The sequence below is a fragment of the Crocuta crocuta genome, unplaced genomic scaffold, assembly GCF_008692635.1.
Source record: "Crocuta crocuta isolate KB4526 unplaced genomic scaffold, BGI_CrCroc_1.0 scaffold186, whole genome shotgun sequence".
Taxonomy (NCBI): domain Eukaryota; kingdom Metazoa; phylum Chordata; class Mammalia; order Carnivora; family Hyaenidae; genus Crocuta; species Crocuta crocuta.
This window is the reverse complement of record NW_027551569.1, coordinates 2,500,288-2,515,061: the sequence shown is the minus strand read 5'-3', so window position 1 is coordinate 2,515,061 and position 14,774 is coordinate 2,500,288. Positions and strand designations below refer to the sequence as shown.

At 38.3% G+C, this 14,774-nt stretch overlaps 1 protein-coding gene across 5 annotated transcripts in view; it reads left to right on the top strand.

Annotated features, from left to right (window-relative positions):
- NRXN3 (neurexin 3) overlaps nt 1-14,774 on the top strand; it is a 1,503,781-nt gene that overhangs the window by 1,333,404 nt on the left and 155,603 nt on the right. For 2 of the 5 annotated variants that reach the window (XM_077750622.1, XM_077750624.1), the window contains one exon: nt 13,181-13,270. The exons of the other annotated variants lie outside the window; for them this stretch is intronic. In XM_077750622.1, coding sequence (XP_077606748.1) covers nt 13,181-13,270 — 90 coding nt within the window. The remainder of the gene's footprint in view (nt 1-13,180; nt 13,271-14,774) is intronic. 5 annotated transcript variants of the gene reach the window in all.

Here is a 14,774-nt window from a genome sequence, read left to right as displayed (position 1 = left end):
CTACTGAGCCACCAAGCACCCCTCTAGGTAAAAATTTTAAATGTATGGATAATTCTACATAATTGTTGACCACTTTATTAAAAGTATATAAAAAACTAATTTTCTTTTAAAAATTGCTAGTCTGGCCAGCATATATGTAATATGAACTAGTATTTGAGTTGTGACTTAAAACAGGACACACTTCTAATTATTTACAAGTAGATATCATTTGTTTTGTCAGTCAAAACATAGAGATGGTAGTTGCCCTTACTCTTTATTTAACCCCTTAGATTTTGATTGTTTTGATGCTTCTCTCTACATACAGTCCAACTGCCATGCTAACGTAATACAATTCTGACACCTGCTATTACGTCCTGGGAAAATAACTTCTAAACTCTCCTCAGTGAGTTTATAAAGGTCACTTTTTGCTGGATCCATAAGCTTTAAAAGGAGTTGAAGAGGCAGGGTCTGCTTTTTAAAAGCTGAAGTGACAAGGAGGGAATATTGTTTTGTCTGGTTTTCGTCTTCAATTCAGTGTTTTGCTTCGTTTTTACTGTTTTCTATTAGTAGGAGTGTGGTAAAGCGTACCTTTCTATTCTAAACCTCAGGAAGGCTATTCGTAATCAGTGATTATTCATATCCTGCAGGAACATCAACGGTTTGGTTGGTTAGAGGGTTGGAGTAAGGGATGGGAGTAAAGGCAATGTTAGCTCAGGAAAAAATCCTTCTATATTCCCCAGGGGATCCTTTATGGAGTAAAAAAAAAAAAAATCCATTGGTAGGTAGGGGCCACAGTTCCAGAACATCTTGCCATTAGGTCCAGACTGCTTTTCTTACAAGCTTCTATCTGCCCTACCCACCCCCCATTTGAACAGTGATGACAGGAGGTCACATAAGTAACTGAATGGCCCTTTATTAGGCCTACTCCTTATTACCTCCGTAGTCAACCCCACCACTCTCCCACTGTTAACCTAGTCCAAACCTAGAAATGGGGCCAGAGAAATGTCAGCCCTTCTCTGGTTTTCCTGCCCTGCCCCCAGCTTCCTCAGCTTCCTGAACTGTCCCTCTCCTCTGAGGAGCTGTGTTACTACATCCCTTTCCTTGTATTTGATAATTATCTCTTAAGAATGAAGAAGAGGGCGGGGCGCCTGGGTGGCTCGGTCGGTTAAGCTTCCGACTTCAGCTCAGGTCATGAACTCACGGTTCATGGGTTCGAGCCCCGCGTCGGGCTCTGTGCTGACTACCAGCTCAGAGCCTGGAGCCTGTTTCAGTCTGTGACTCCCTCTCTCTCTGACCCTCCCCTGCTCACGCTGTCTCTATCTCAAAAATAAATAAAACATTAAAAAAAAAAAAAGAATGAAGAAGAGGGCTAAAGTTAGGTGGCAGGTGCCTGTGCCTCCCTGTCCCCATTCCAGGACCCCTAAGACTTTCACCACACAAGCTCCTCTGACTCCACAAATAGCAGCTGAGCACCCCTCACTCTTCCTGTTGATCCTCAATGGAAACCCTCACACAGGAAACTGCTTCATTTACCCAGTCTCCACTTCCCAGTCCTTGCTGGATTTCCCAACTCTCTGGCTGTATCATTACCTGTTTGCTAAATAACAAAATCATTCCAAACCTTTGTTACTGCTTGGGTTATGTTTCTGTAGGTCGTATACGTGTGTTTTTCTTTTTCAGGCTGGCTTGGATGGAACTAGATGGTCTTGACGGCCTCACTCACACGTTTGGGGCCTCAGCTAAGCTGGCGGAGTGGCTTGGATGGCTGGGGTCTCTCTTCTCGTGATCTCTCATCTTCCAGGAGCTGAGGCTGGTTTTGGCTTTCCTAACATGGCAGCCTCAGGCTTCAGCAGTATGAGAGGGCGGCCCTATTATGTGAGGGGTGTTCAAAACTCCACTTACATCATGTTTGCTAACATGCCCTGTGCCAAACAGAGCAAGTGTCAGGGCCAACCCAGAATCAAGGGGTGGAAAAGTAGACTCAAGCTCTGATGGGTGGAGTGACAAAGTCTCATTGCAAAGGGGCATGGATATCAGAAAGGAACTGTAGCTGTTTTGCAGCGAGCTTTAGTAGAAAGCTTAGGAAAGGTTGTCACAGCTATAATTGTATTTCCCTCTTGTTGGAGGCCGGCTCCGGCAGGTCCAGGGGTCCCTGAAGGATGGACAGTGTCGGGGGGCGGGGGGGAGAGAGAGAGAGAGCGCGCGCCCTGAGATTCTTTCTGATCACCAGGCAGGCATCTCTGCTCTGACTGGGGCTCAACTTTATTTTATCACTAAGTGTTTGGGAGATGGCACAGAAGTGGCATTTGCCTTAGACAATGATTTCTGATGACAAACTTCTTTGATATGTAAGAATTTCCCAGAACATAGATTTGTAGAAGACTCATGCATACTGTTTACAATAGTGATTGAGGTAGGGGATTTAGATGCTAATCCTATGGGGAAGGAAGGCTAGCATACCAGACAAAGTTTTTAGCATAAAGAGGGTGAAGTTACTTCTTTGTGGGCAGGGGTCAATAGCTTGTTTGTTTAAGGTGGAAGTATCAAGAAAAACAGGTCTTTCAGGGAACACCTTTGCTCTCATAATCACAAAAGAAGAAGTTCCTCAATAGGTTCCTTCACAGGGAGTAATCAGCATATACAAGGCCAGAAAATGCTCCAAGCAGAAACAAATGGGTGGGGGTGGATATTTGCCCTAAACTCTAAATTAGTCTCTCCGTCTCAGGGCCAGACTCAAGCCTCTTTCATTATGTAAATCTTGGATCTGCAAGGCCTCTAGGAAGAGCCTTTTAACAATCATCCACAATGTTTTCATCTGAAATCTCTTTGGAAAAGGTAGGGACATGCCTTTCCTTAAGCAATCTGTGTAGGGAATATCGGTCTGATCTGGAATATTGTGAGGCCTGGTCAATACCAGCAGCTTCATTTCCAACATGAGCCAGTAGTAGCAGAAGGAGATACCAGCCTTCATTTCTCATGGCAGCAACTGTGCAAACTCTCCCATTTCCTCGCTGTGACTTTCATCCAGTGAGGCCAGTGCGGCTCCCAGCACCCTCTTACACATTCTTTCTCTCAACCCTAAATTCAGGACTCAATGTGAAGTTGTAAACTAGTGGCTTTCACTGAGGAATTGCCCCCTCCCCCTCTTTATTCTTTAAAGTATGACACTTGGGAATGAATCTTGGCTCTAACTGCCATATCACATGGCCTTCTTCTTCTTCTTCTTCCTTTTTTTCCCCCTCAGCATGTCTTATCACTTTGCCTAAATTGAGTTAATTGCTTTTTTAAAAATTAAATGTCCATTTTTTAAAATTTTAATCTTGTTTTTATATTCCCTTTGGATACTTTCAAATACTTTATCTGCTTTTGTTTTGAGTATTTGTGATATATTGGTGTTATTTATGAAAAGAGTATTATTTATATAGGCTGTATTCTCCATTTTATTTTTTTCCTTTGCTTTTCTTCTTTAATTTTTTTTCATTTAGGAAAGACAGTTTTGCTATAAAAACAGTCCCTTTGCTAATCTATATTTTTCTCTAGACATTTTCTCTGAATCCATACATTGTTTATCATTACCCTTTGTTTGTAGCCAGATTTGAGGCCATGCTGCAATTCTCATAAACAAATCAATTTGAATTAATTTGCCAAGTAGAGTTAACGAGGCATTGTATGAATTCAAGATATACTACAACTACTGCATCCCCTGAGGTCATTTCTTCACTGGGAAAATTTTGATTCTTGTACCACATTGCAGTAATGTATATTTGACCTTTGAATCTTGCGCTAAATGATGCGTTGCTGCTTACTAGTTCATTTTTTGAAAAGCCTTGGAAACGCCACATAAGCAAACAGGGGTACAGACAATTCTTTAATTAATACCTTTGATTGGGGGAGTTATCTTTAAAATCTATACTCTCTGATGCTTGCCTATGCTAGGAGTCCTATTTCTAATGAGGTTTTAAGTGGGAAGGTGAAGAAACATTCAAATAGGGAAAATATATTTCTTAGATAATCTTTGAAATCCCTTCAACCTTAAAATTGTATACTCCTTCTCCCAAAATATAAACTGTAAGTTCTAAAGAACTCTACTTCTAGAAATGGCTTTGTAAATTATAAAACATTAAACATGTGCTTAAGCAGGATCTCAGTGGTTATGTAGACTTCCCTTCATCTACACCCCTTCATCCGTACACATCATCTGTCACCAACACATCCTCTAGATTCTAGAAAGGAAAATTTACCTCAGAATGTAAAAGCTGGGGGGGAAAAGAATGTAAAGGCTGGTACATACAAATGAATAGGAAAATCCAGTCCTCCTTTTCCTGAGGAAATGGTAATAAGAGTTTCTCAAGGGAGCTCAGATCTCTGGGTCTTAGATGTGTAATTTCCCTGATACTTAAGGAATTGAACCCAAGCCTCTATTAATGTTTGCTCAGTCAGAAGAGAAACCCGCTTTGGGAAAAGTGTCCCAAATTTTACACTGTAAAGAAGGATGATTCTCTTAAATTTGAGACGGATCTATATAATTTCTTAACTGTTTTGTGTAACAGAAAAATTGTTATGCATTTAACCATATTTAACAAAGAACCTGATAATGGCTAAGGACTAACATGAGCTCATCAAAACAAGCCTTAGCAAACTAGTCTAATTCCCTTTGGATGACTTAGCAAATTGGCAGATGAGAGAAGGTTATAGACACAGTGTATCTTCATTTTCCTGGAAGTGTATAGTATCAAGAGAGCTATGAGAGTATCTTAAGGAGATCTGCCTCTAGTTGAACTGAAACAGTCAGATGAAGCTTTCTAGTTCCTCTGTATCTATTGCTGTGTAACAGATCACCCCAAAACGTAGTGGCTTAAAACAGCAAAAACTTACCCTCGCACAGTTTCTGTAGGTCAGGATTTGGTAGCGACGTAGTTGAGTGGATCTGGATCCAGGTGGCTGATGAGTTGACATCAAGATAGCACCTGGGGCTGCAGTCATCTCAAGGATTACATAGGCATGGAGGGTCTGGTAGCCTCAGGTCCTTGACACGTAGGTCTCTCTAAAGCGCTTAAGTGTCCTTATGATATAACACTAGCTTCCCTAGAGTGGGTATTGAGAGGGAGAGGGAGAAGGAGGGAGGGAGAGAGAGAAGATGAGTGAGGAGTCACAGTGCCTTTTTTGATCTAGTCTCTCAAGTCACACAGTCACTTCCAACATACCCTGTTCTTTAGAACTGAGTCAGTACTAAGTAGAGCCCACATGCAAGGTTGGAGAATCAAGCCCCATATCTTACAGAAAGGAGTTTAAAAGAATTTGTAGACATTTTAAATTCATCACAGAATCCTAGTCTGTAAATTTTTCAGGGTCTTGAATAAAGGCACAAAGATATGCTTATCAAATTTGCAGATGGCATAAAGCTGAGAAATGTGTCTCCTACAGGAGACAAAAGGCCTAGAGTTAAGCATTTTCTTATCAGGTCAGAATGCCGTTAGGAAACGAAAAAGAATAAATTTAATGGGGTGTAATTAAACTCCTGCTTTGAAGTTCATAAAGTGTATTGCATGACTGTAAGATGGCCAAAACTTCGCGGAAAGCAATTCAGTTAAAAACCGTGCTGGGTTTTAGTTGAAAAAAAGCCTCATATGTGACAGCCCCTTGATGTGGTTGTTTAGACAAGTGTTGCAAACCAGTATATTAATCCGATCAAGGGTGGGTAGTACACAATACACTGATTGTGGTCTTTAGATCCCTTGGGAATAATATATTCCTTTGTAGGTATGAGGTTTAAGGTTGGTCTAGAAGACCTAAAATTTATAAAAACTGGCAGTTCCATCTGATCTAAACAGAAGAATTCCCCCAGCATCAGTTTGTTATGGCATCAGACATGTTGATATTGGAGTGACTTGCCTATTGATGAGGATTAAAATGTTTTTATTTGCTGCCCATTGAAGCTGCCCTTCCTAACTACCTAACCTATCCTCTGGGCTATATAGGAACACCACACACGCATGATATTTTTTTTCTTTTTACCGGATATTCTAGCATTCTGCCTTTAACAACATTGAGTTTGATTTCTTGTGCATGACAGGAATGAAAGGGGATAGGGAGTGGAGAGAAGGAAGTTGCTAGAAAGAAATGAAAGAAACAAGATTAAAGAGACACAAGGAGACACAGAGGGTGGACATGCAGGAATGCATGAATCACAGGGAAGAGTGACCCCAAAATATCACTGTGGCTTTTGCAACAAGGAGGAAATAAATGATAAGAAGAAAGGCGCCTGGGGGGATCTGGAAGGGGTCATGTGTCAAATGGCTGAAGACTGGACATCAGTACTTCATGTCAAAATGAAATTTGAAAAGACTTGACGCCAAAAATTGTGTAGTGAAGTAATTCTTGTGAGTTTACCTTCATTTGAGTTTACCCTTTTGAATCAAGTACTATTTTAACAATAGGAACAATAGTGGCAAGCCCTATATTTGAGCACTTATGTTGTGGCACACATTGTACTAAAGACTTACTGTTAGCTCTCACTGCAACCCCAAGTTGCAGTTATTATTATAATCTTCATTTTATATCTGAAGAAATTATAGCTTAAAGACACAACAAGACATAGATATTTTAAACATGTTTATCAGAAAGGAACTAGACAAAATTCAGACACTGCAATTGACTAGTCTAGCTTTAGTTCATATTTTGGAATAATTATGGAAGGAAATCAAATTTTGTAGCCAATTTATATTTTAATTTGTAGCATTTCATTTTTTAAAAAATGTTTTATGTATTTATTCTTGAGAGAGAGAGGTAGAGCAAGTAGGGGAGGGGCAGAGAGAGAAGGAGACAGAGAATCTCAAGCAGGCTCCACACTGTCAGCACAGAGCCCAATGCAGGGCTTGATCTCACAAACTCTGAGATCATGACCTGAGCCGAAACTAGGAGTCAGATGCTTAACAGACTGAGCCAGCCAGGTGCCCTAGCATGCCATTTTTGAAAGTGGCTCTTAAATAAAGAATAGATGCTACATAGACCTATTGTAGTGAAGCAGATTCCATTAGAAATTGCCTGAAAATATTCCCTTAAATTATGTAAACAAATAGATATTGCAGTCACCTAGGCCCTGTTTTAGTAATGTTTATGAAATTGAAAGTATCCTTAATGGGTGAGAAGAAATGAGAAGGTCCAAGGGAAATGAACTTCAAGATGGGAGTTGAGAATGGCCTCAACATGCAGGGAAAGGGTAGAGACTGGTAATATATATTCTCATTGTTGCATCATGGTATATGGTCTTTAATATAATTACATTTCAACAGAAATAGCACTTCCATTTAGATTTGGGATATGAAAGAGAAGTTCAGTGTTAACATATTTTCATAAAAACTCACCTCAGCCAGGAACAAAGGTCTAGGAATTGAGACACAGTCTCTTGGACATAGAGCACCAGGGTTCTATCTCTAACATGGTCCTCATCTCCTAACATGTGTTAGGGAAAGATCCTGAGAATTAAGATAAATCATAAACTCTACCCATTCTCAACCTATTTGAACACCTCATAAACTAAGCTCTTGCCTGGATTATTGCATTTAATTTGTATAAAACATTGCAATAAAGGTTATTATTATCTTCTTTTTTTTTTTAAGTGAAGAAACTCTAATCATCTAGAGTAAGTAAATTCTTCAAGTTCACAGAAATGGTAAATGTCTGAGATGGGATTTCACCCAGAGTCTCTCTGACTCCACAGCCAATGCTCTTTTCACTCATGTTTGAGCCATCTTTGCTTCATCAGCCTAACTCTAGTAGCCTAGATATGGTGAATTAATACAACTACTTTGATAGAGGAAGGAGATGATGTGGTTGTCCAGATGTCTTCCATTTCTGAACATACCCAAAACACATGAGACAGTGAGACTCCTTAGCCAAGTTAGGATATCCCTGGGTGACCCATACTGCTTTCCAGGAGCAAACATCTCATCACTTGGGAAAGGTGGATCCCTTCGCTTACAGAACCACCTAAGTGAGTCTGGAGAAGCTTGCTTACTTAATAATGTCCTTGTGCCCTTAGTCTGTTAATTCACTTTCCCCAGTCAATCCCTTTTCTCCTCCAAGAGATTAATTTCTTTCCTTGGCACATGGGGTAGGATCAAGGCTCATAGTACATAAATAGTTCTTTCTCCTTTAGCACCAAAGGTGTGCTTTGAGGATTAATGAGATGATGCTTATAATTGCATTTTGAGCTCTCTGGTTGAAAGGCACTTTATAAATACTAGATATTTGATTTTTGTTGAGTTCCAATCCATCACTTACAAGTGGCCAAACATTCTAGATGCCCTCTGGGTAGCACAACAGCCTGCTTTTTGACTCTGAGAGAGTTCATCTGAGTCAACATCAGGAAGGAGACCAGAGCCAAGCTTAGAGAATTTCCCCAGTTCCTTTTCTTTAGTGTCTTATATTTGCTTTGAAACTCACAAAGTGTTCTTTAGGGAGAGAGACATTGTAAGAACCTCTGAAAGCCCTACTACTTGAGCCTACTCACATCGATTTTCTTTTGCCTCTGGCTCTAATACATAGTATTCATTCTTTGACTGTTCATTAGACCTATGGTCTCATTTTTTAGTGTCAACAAAACAATAGAGAGAATTTTTTTCTCTTTTATTCTAGGACTCAAAACAAAATGCAAAAAATACCTCTGGCATTAATTTTGCACAGATGAATGCTGTTACAATATTCCTATTAGCATGTCCATGTGCTTGACAACATTTCAGATGGTATTTATAGGCTACCTGCAAGAAAGCATTTTCTGCCAGTCTGGTGCAAATTGCCAGAACCTTTAAGACACTATTCCTCAACATAGCAGCAGTATATCATCATTACCTGTGGCTGGACAAAGAAATCACATTTCTCAATGCCTGAATTGCTCCTTTACTTTCAGTGATTTTAGAAACCCACTTTGTTTTGGAAATGGGGTTAGCTGAGTATATTTTAGGAGACTCAGAAATCTAAAAAGAGCAACAGCTAGGGGATATAGGGGATATTTAGGATGTTTTATTTCTCTGTGTTTTCGTTGATCTTTGGAAGATACCTTTTGTTGGACCAAATGGAATATGGCCATGTTTTGAATGGAGGCCCGGTGAAGTCCTGAGGCCATGGAAGTACACCCTTTAGATCATTAGGGAACAATGGAATTGTATTGATAATAGTTTTTAAAACGTGAATGTTTTTCATATCCCAAGTTCTGAATATGCTGTACCTCTTATTATCTATCCTATACTGGGTCCAATGGGGAAATGGGGAAACTGAGGCCAAGTCACTTGCATGAGGCCACATTGCTATTAAATGCTAAAGTTAGAACTCAAAGCCAAATTGATCTCCAACGCCCATGGTCTTAACTCCTTAACTCCTGTGCTGTATTAATTATGGCTTAAACAAACTAAGTACAGTAGCTAATGAATAGGATCTGTGTTTGGACCAATAGAGTATAATAAAGGTGTTGTAAAATTTATTTCCCATGCTATACCAAAGTTCTCTGTATCATTTCATTCTTCTATTTAAAGAATATTTATTCCTTTGGGACTGACAGCAAATTCCAGATTTACTCCTTTGGGACCACAAAGAGGGTCTGATTTGTTGGGGAACTGTTGAAGGGTCACTTACTTTCTTTGTCTTACTCTGCGATCTTTTTTTTACCCTAAATGGATTCACTCAAATGGAGGAAACATGAGGTATTTCTGAATAAAGGTTGGAGCTATGTATGAACCAGTTGGGACTTAATAATCTCACCTCAGAGTATTCTGCTCTTCATTATATTTTAATTCAACAGTGCATGTTGTATGTGTCTCCAGAAGTTGAAATACTTGAAGAGAGAAGCAGTGATACAAATGCAAATGAATGTAGGAGGCCAGTGGCATAAAAATCTCAGTTTCTGATTTTAAAAAAATTCATGGACACACACACACACACAAAGACACTCACCTACACACCTTTGTTTTAAATAGAATAAAATGTGACTAACTTTTTTTCCTAAAACTCAGTTCTATGTAGGTGAGTGTCAGATCCATATAGTAATTTAAGAGCTGTCTATTTGAAGATCTCATGATACAATTTGTAGACTTCTCAGTGTGTTTGAGAAGTGTGGTCATTACATTTTGTTGGTCTAAATAGTAATGCACATATGCCTCTTTTTAGTGACATTATGACATTACTATTCATAAGCCCATTCTTTCTTGAGGATATCATCACTTTCTGTTGAAGAATTGATTTCACTCTTTGTTTAAACTTTCACACTGGTTGCTATATGAAATGTACAACTGAATGTCATTAAGGATTTAATATGAATGTATATGAATTTTACAAGGTTTGCTCAGCTTTCAGGGTAGTCCCTCTATATGAATTCTTATGTTTAGAAGGTTGTTTACTCTTTAGTCTGTAGAGAAAGTGGGACTTGGGGCAAATGAACTCATTCTCATGCACATGTTTCTAAAACAGTTTTTACTAATGTTTGAGATAAATTAAAATAAAAACCAACAAGAACATGAAAAGAGACTAAGAACAATGTTAATGTGGCAATTTAAACTGATTTGGGTTTCCAAATGACCTTCCATCTTTCACAACTTTTAACAGTATGCAAGATCACTATCATCATTGCCAGACACTATCAGTCTGGTGTGGAAAACTTAAAACTTTTTTCTAAATGTCTTTAAAGCTGAGATGGAGAAGAATGACTCTCTCTCGTTCACTTTCCGATGGGTCTAAGGTTGAATCATGGCTATGCTGTCCTCCCAACATATCACTTATTGATTATCCAACATAGTTTTCTCTTTTTCTAGTGTGTACCATGCCTCAAAATGATTTTCAGTGGAGCTTTAGGTTTGAAAGAGAGTGTATGTGGAGGGGATGCTGAGGAGGACCTAGAGCCCCCATGTATTTAGAGAAAGTAAGTCGTTGCACCTTCTAATTTACTGAATTTAGTGCCTGTAGCACTCTGGCAGTTTGGAATTTGGGACACTACTGATTTTGCCCTGAATGTTTTGAAGATTATTTAGCTTTACATTTGTTATTGACTTCACTAATCCATTCCACAGTGAGTGGAGAGAAGGTTATCACTATATTTAATGCTGCAGCCAACAACAAGTTACAGAAAACCCAAAGTAATAGAATATATTTAAGGTGAATCTGGCACAACCTATTTGCCATTTTTCAGTATAATACTCTGTTGTAACTAAAACTTGAGAGGGGTCAAAGCCTATGAAGATGGATGGCATCCCTCGTGTTATCTGTCTTCTTGAGGGTAAGATTAAGAGTTAGAGATGCAGGTTCTTTTTAGAAAAGTGCATGCTCCTTTTCTATGAAGACATGTAAGAATTTACCCAACCTTATTTTGGATTAATAGAATGCTGAATACCCAAATCTACCAAGGAGGATCGTTATGTTAATCTCCACTTGGTAACTGTATTAGCAGATAAAACTAACTTCTTTTGCCACGGGCTTATTGAAATACCAAGAAGTTGCCTTTCTGTTTTTCCTCCTTGACTGTACCCTCTCCCCTTCCTTTTTCTTTCCATAAGAAATAATCCTCCATTCATTGTAATTTATCCTTTGATATGTTAATATATTATGTTTTATCCCAACCAGAGAAGACCCTGAGATGTAGGCAGGAAACAGATCCATAGTTGCCTCTTTCATGAGCTTTGTTTTTGTTGTTGTTGTTGTTGTTGTTAGTTTTTATTCCTTGGGAATGAGAATGAGTCAGCTTCTTAAATCATTTGTTCACAGCAGAAATGAATGAGAAATCTTAGAAACATATCCTAACATGGCCACTTCTTTCCCATCTTATACCTCATGGAAGGCAGATACCAGTTGAGCCACATGTGGAATCTTCTCTGTCAATAACTCCTATAGGAAGGTGGCCCTGAGATTGAAATGCCATGGTAACCTCCTATTCACTTGGCCTGATGCTATACTTAATCCTAACATTCTTTCTGACTTTTAGACTTCTTTGTAAATGGTGTCTAAGAGCACCTGTTTTGAGACTTTTATTTCATTTTTAATGTTGGTAATTTGGAATAGAATCCCCTAAGTTCCAATATAGGACTATCAGTGAAAATTCATGAATTAAAATTCACTAGTTTCTGCTTGATCACTGTGAGGTTGGTTGATGAGATAGAACAGCTCCCAAAACATGGTTTCATTATTTTGTGATTTGAAGTGTATTCGTTAGAGCTATATCTCTAAAATACTATTCTCCAAGTCTGCCCTAATTAGACAAACCATCCATGGGTGGTAACAACAGTTACAAAAGGAATAAGGGGGCATAGTAGCAGTTAAAAGCATTATGTTTGAGGCTTGAAAATAATTATATATTTCATGCTTGGAGGAGGTATCCTGAACAGGCTTTATGAATAAACTTGTTGAGAAAGGACCTCTCATAGAAAGGTAAGAGAGAGAGAGACTAGATAAACATATAAAGCTTGCATCTATTAGTAGTAATAAAAGGTAGGTACTAAAAGTCTGCTAATATTCTATCACTATATTTATAGCTACTTTGATTTACAAATACTTACTCTGGGTTTTCTTCTTTTTTAAAAATGTAGAACAAGTCTGGACAGAGGAATAGAGATGTAAAGAATCATCTGTAATACTCTATTTAACATAATTGATGAGATACCAAGGCCTCCTTTATTGAATAAGAAGTCACCTTTGGCCATCAAGACTTAAACTTTCTTCTTCCCTCCACCAGAAGGTAGAGCAGTTACAAACACCTGAGAATAAGGAAGTGCCGTGACCCCATGCTTCTGATATGGTTCAGTACTATGAGAGTAGATCATGCACTGCTGAGACACTGAAGGTCCCCTACTGTAGATAAAGCTGATCTAATAGGCGAATTACTCACAAACCAAGAAAACCCTGTGCCTCGGTTGGCCCAATTAGGGTGTGGTGGGGTGAGACGGAAAGAAGTGAAGGTAAACCCATTTCTATAAATGGCCAAACCTCTTACTGACTCCCATCTCATGCTCCATTTCCAAAACATGATGGAGCACTGCATAGCTATGAGTAGCCTGACCTCAAACCCGTCGACCAAGGGCAGAGTGACTTCGACTCCACCTCTACTAAAGATAAATTGATATCTATCTCTAAAAACTTCATAAACAAACCAAAAACCTAGGATGTTTTTAATGACGTATTGACTTTTCAGATTGTTTTTTAAGCTGTTTTTTAAACTTTAAAGGCAACACTGATAATGAACGCTTCCAAATGGTAAAACAGAAAATCCCCTTCAAATATAACCGGCCCGTAGAGGAGTGGCTGCAGGAAAAAGGTAACCGTCGTTAAAACTTTCATTTTAAAATCATTTGATTCTAAACCCTCATTTTTAAAGCCTGCAAATAAATGTTCCTTAAATGATAATCGCCTGCTGCATAAATGACTGTTTTAATTTTCATTATAATTTGTGTTGGCCTCCACCTGCCATATGTTGATAAATCATGCTATAATACATTGCCATTAAAATACAGTTAAAGGGACTAACATCTAGCTTGCTATCAGCGTGATAACCACAAACAAGAAATTCCCGGATCCTCTAAAAAAGAAATGTATTATGGCAATCTAACCACTGCATGACATTATTTGTTAATTTGTTTTAAATTACCTCTTATACCAAAGCTTTCTAAAGAAATTGCAAAAGTACTCTTTAAACTCACATCTTGAGGCTGTTTTGGCTTTACTCTCTAGCATGGATAACAAAACAATCATCAGATCGACTCTTGTAACATAAACTGCTTAAGACAAATGTTATTAAGGGGAGCAGTGTTTTATTTAGCATTTGTTTTTTAAACAAAGAAAGAATGAGAAAGATGAATTTTGCCTTTAGATTCAAACTTACAGAGGCAAAAGTGTTTCATAAGAGGTTAATTGTGTCCTACTTGCTGGCTGAAACTAAAAAAAAAAAAAAAAAGCTTATTATACACTTTGGTTGTATAATACCCTTATGTGTTTGATATTTATGCAACAAAAGTGGAAGTGGTTAAGACAATGCGTTGGAAAAGAAAGGCTCATGAAAGGCAAAACAGCAGTTCTGATTTGCTGAAGAAAACAACCACTTTGTTAATAAAAGAGGGCAGCGGTTATACCTGATGTTAGAATTTTCTGTGTGGTTCCTACTTGTTATGACTTAAACTATTACCTTCCAGTGAAGAAAATGCTCCATTTTCAGAAACTATTTATTCCCTTATTTCCTAAGCCAGTACAAGCTAGTCTTGTTTCAAGGCCTTCAGTGAGTTCTTAAAATTCATAGAGATTTGATGGAGTTACACATAAAAAGTAATTTGAGTATATTAATATGCAACCTAAGCAAGCTTAATTACGGTTTTAAGTTGGGTGACAACATTCAGACCCTTAAACACGGAAAATCCTCACTGAGACTTAACTGTTTGCCCTGTTTTTAACGTATGTGGTCTAATTAAAAATAAATTAAGAATAACTCTAAAAAGCAAATAATTTGTTTAGTAATCACCAGCTCATAAAGTCCCTTTAACATTAAAGATTATGATTGCCTCACTTTTTAAAAAAGGAGAAGAAAACTAGATGCATGTCTGAGTCTCATGTGCCTGAGAGAACTTTTTTTTCTTTCAATTTTATGTTAATAATATTTTCTTTTACTCCATTGCCTTTTGAAGTCTAAGTTGAAGAGCATGCCAGGCGTTTTCATTTGTATAAACCATTATGAAGTTATGAGTAGGCTTTTAGTTTTCCTGCTGATAGTATTGTTATCAGTTGGCTTTCATATAGAAAGACGTTTTGAAATATACAGCAAATCTAGGGGG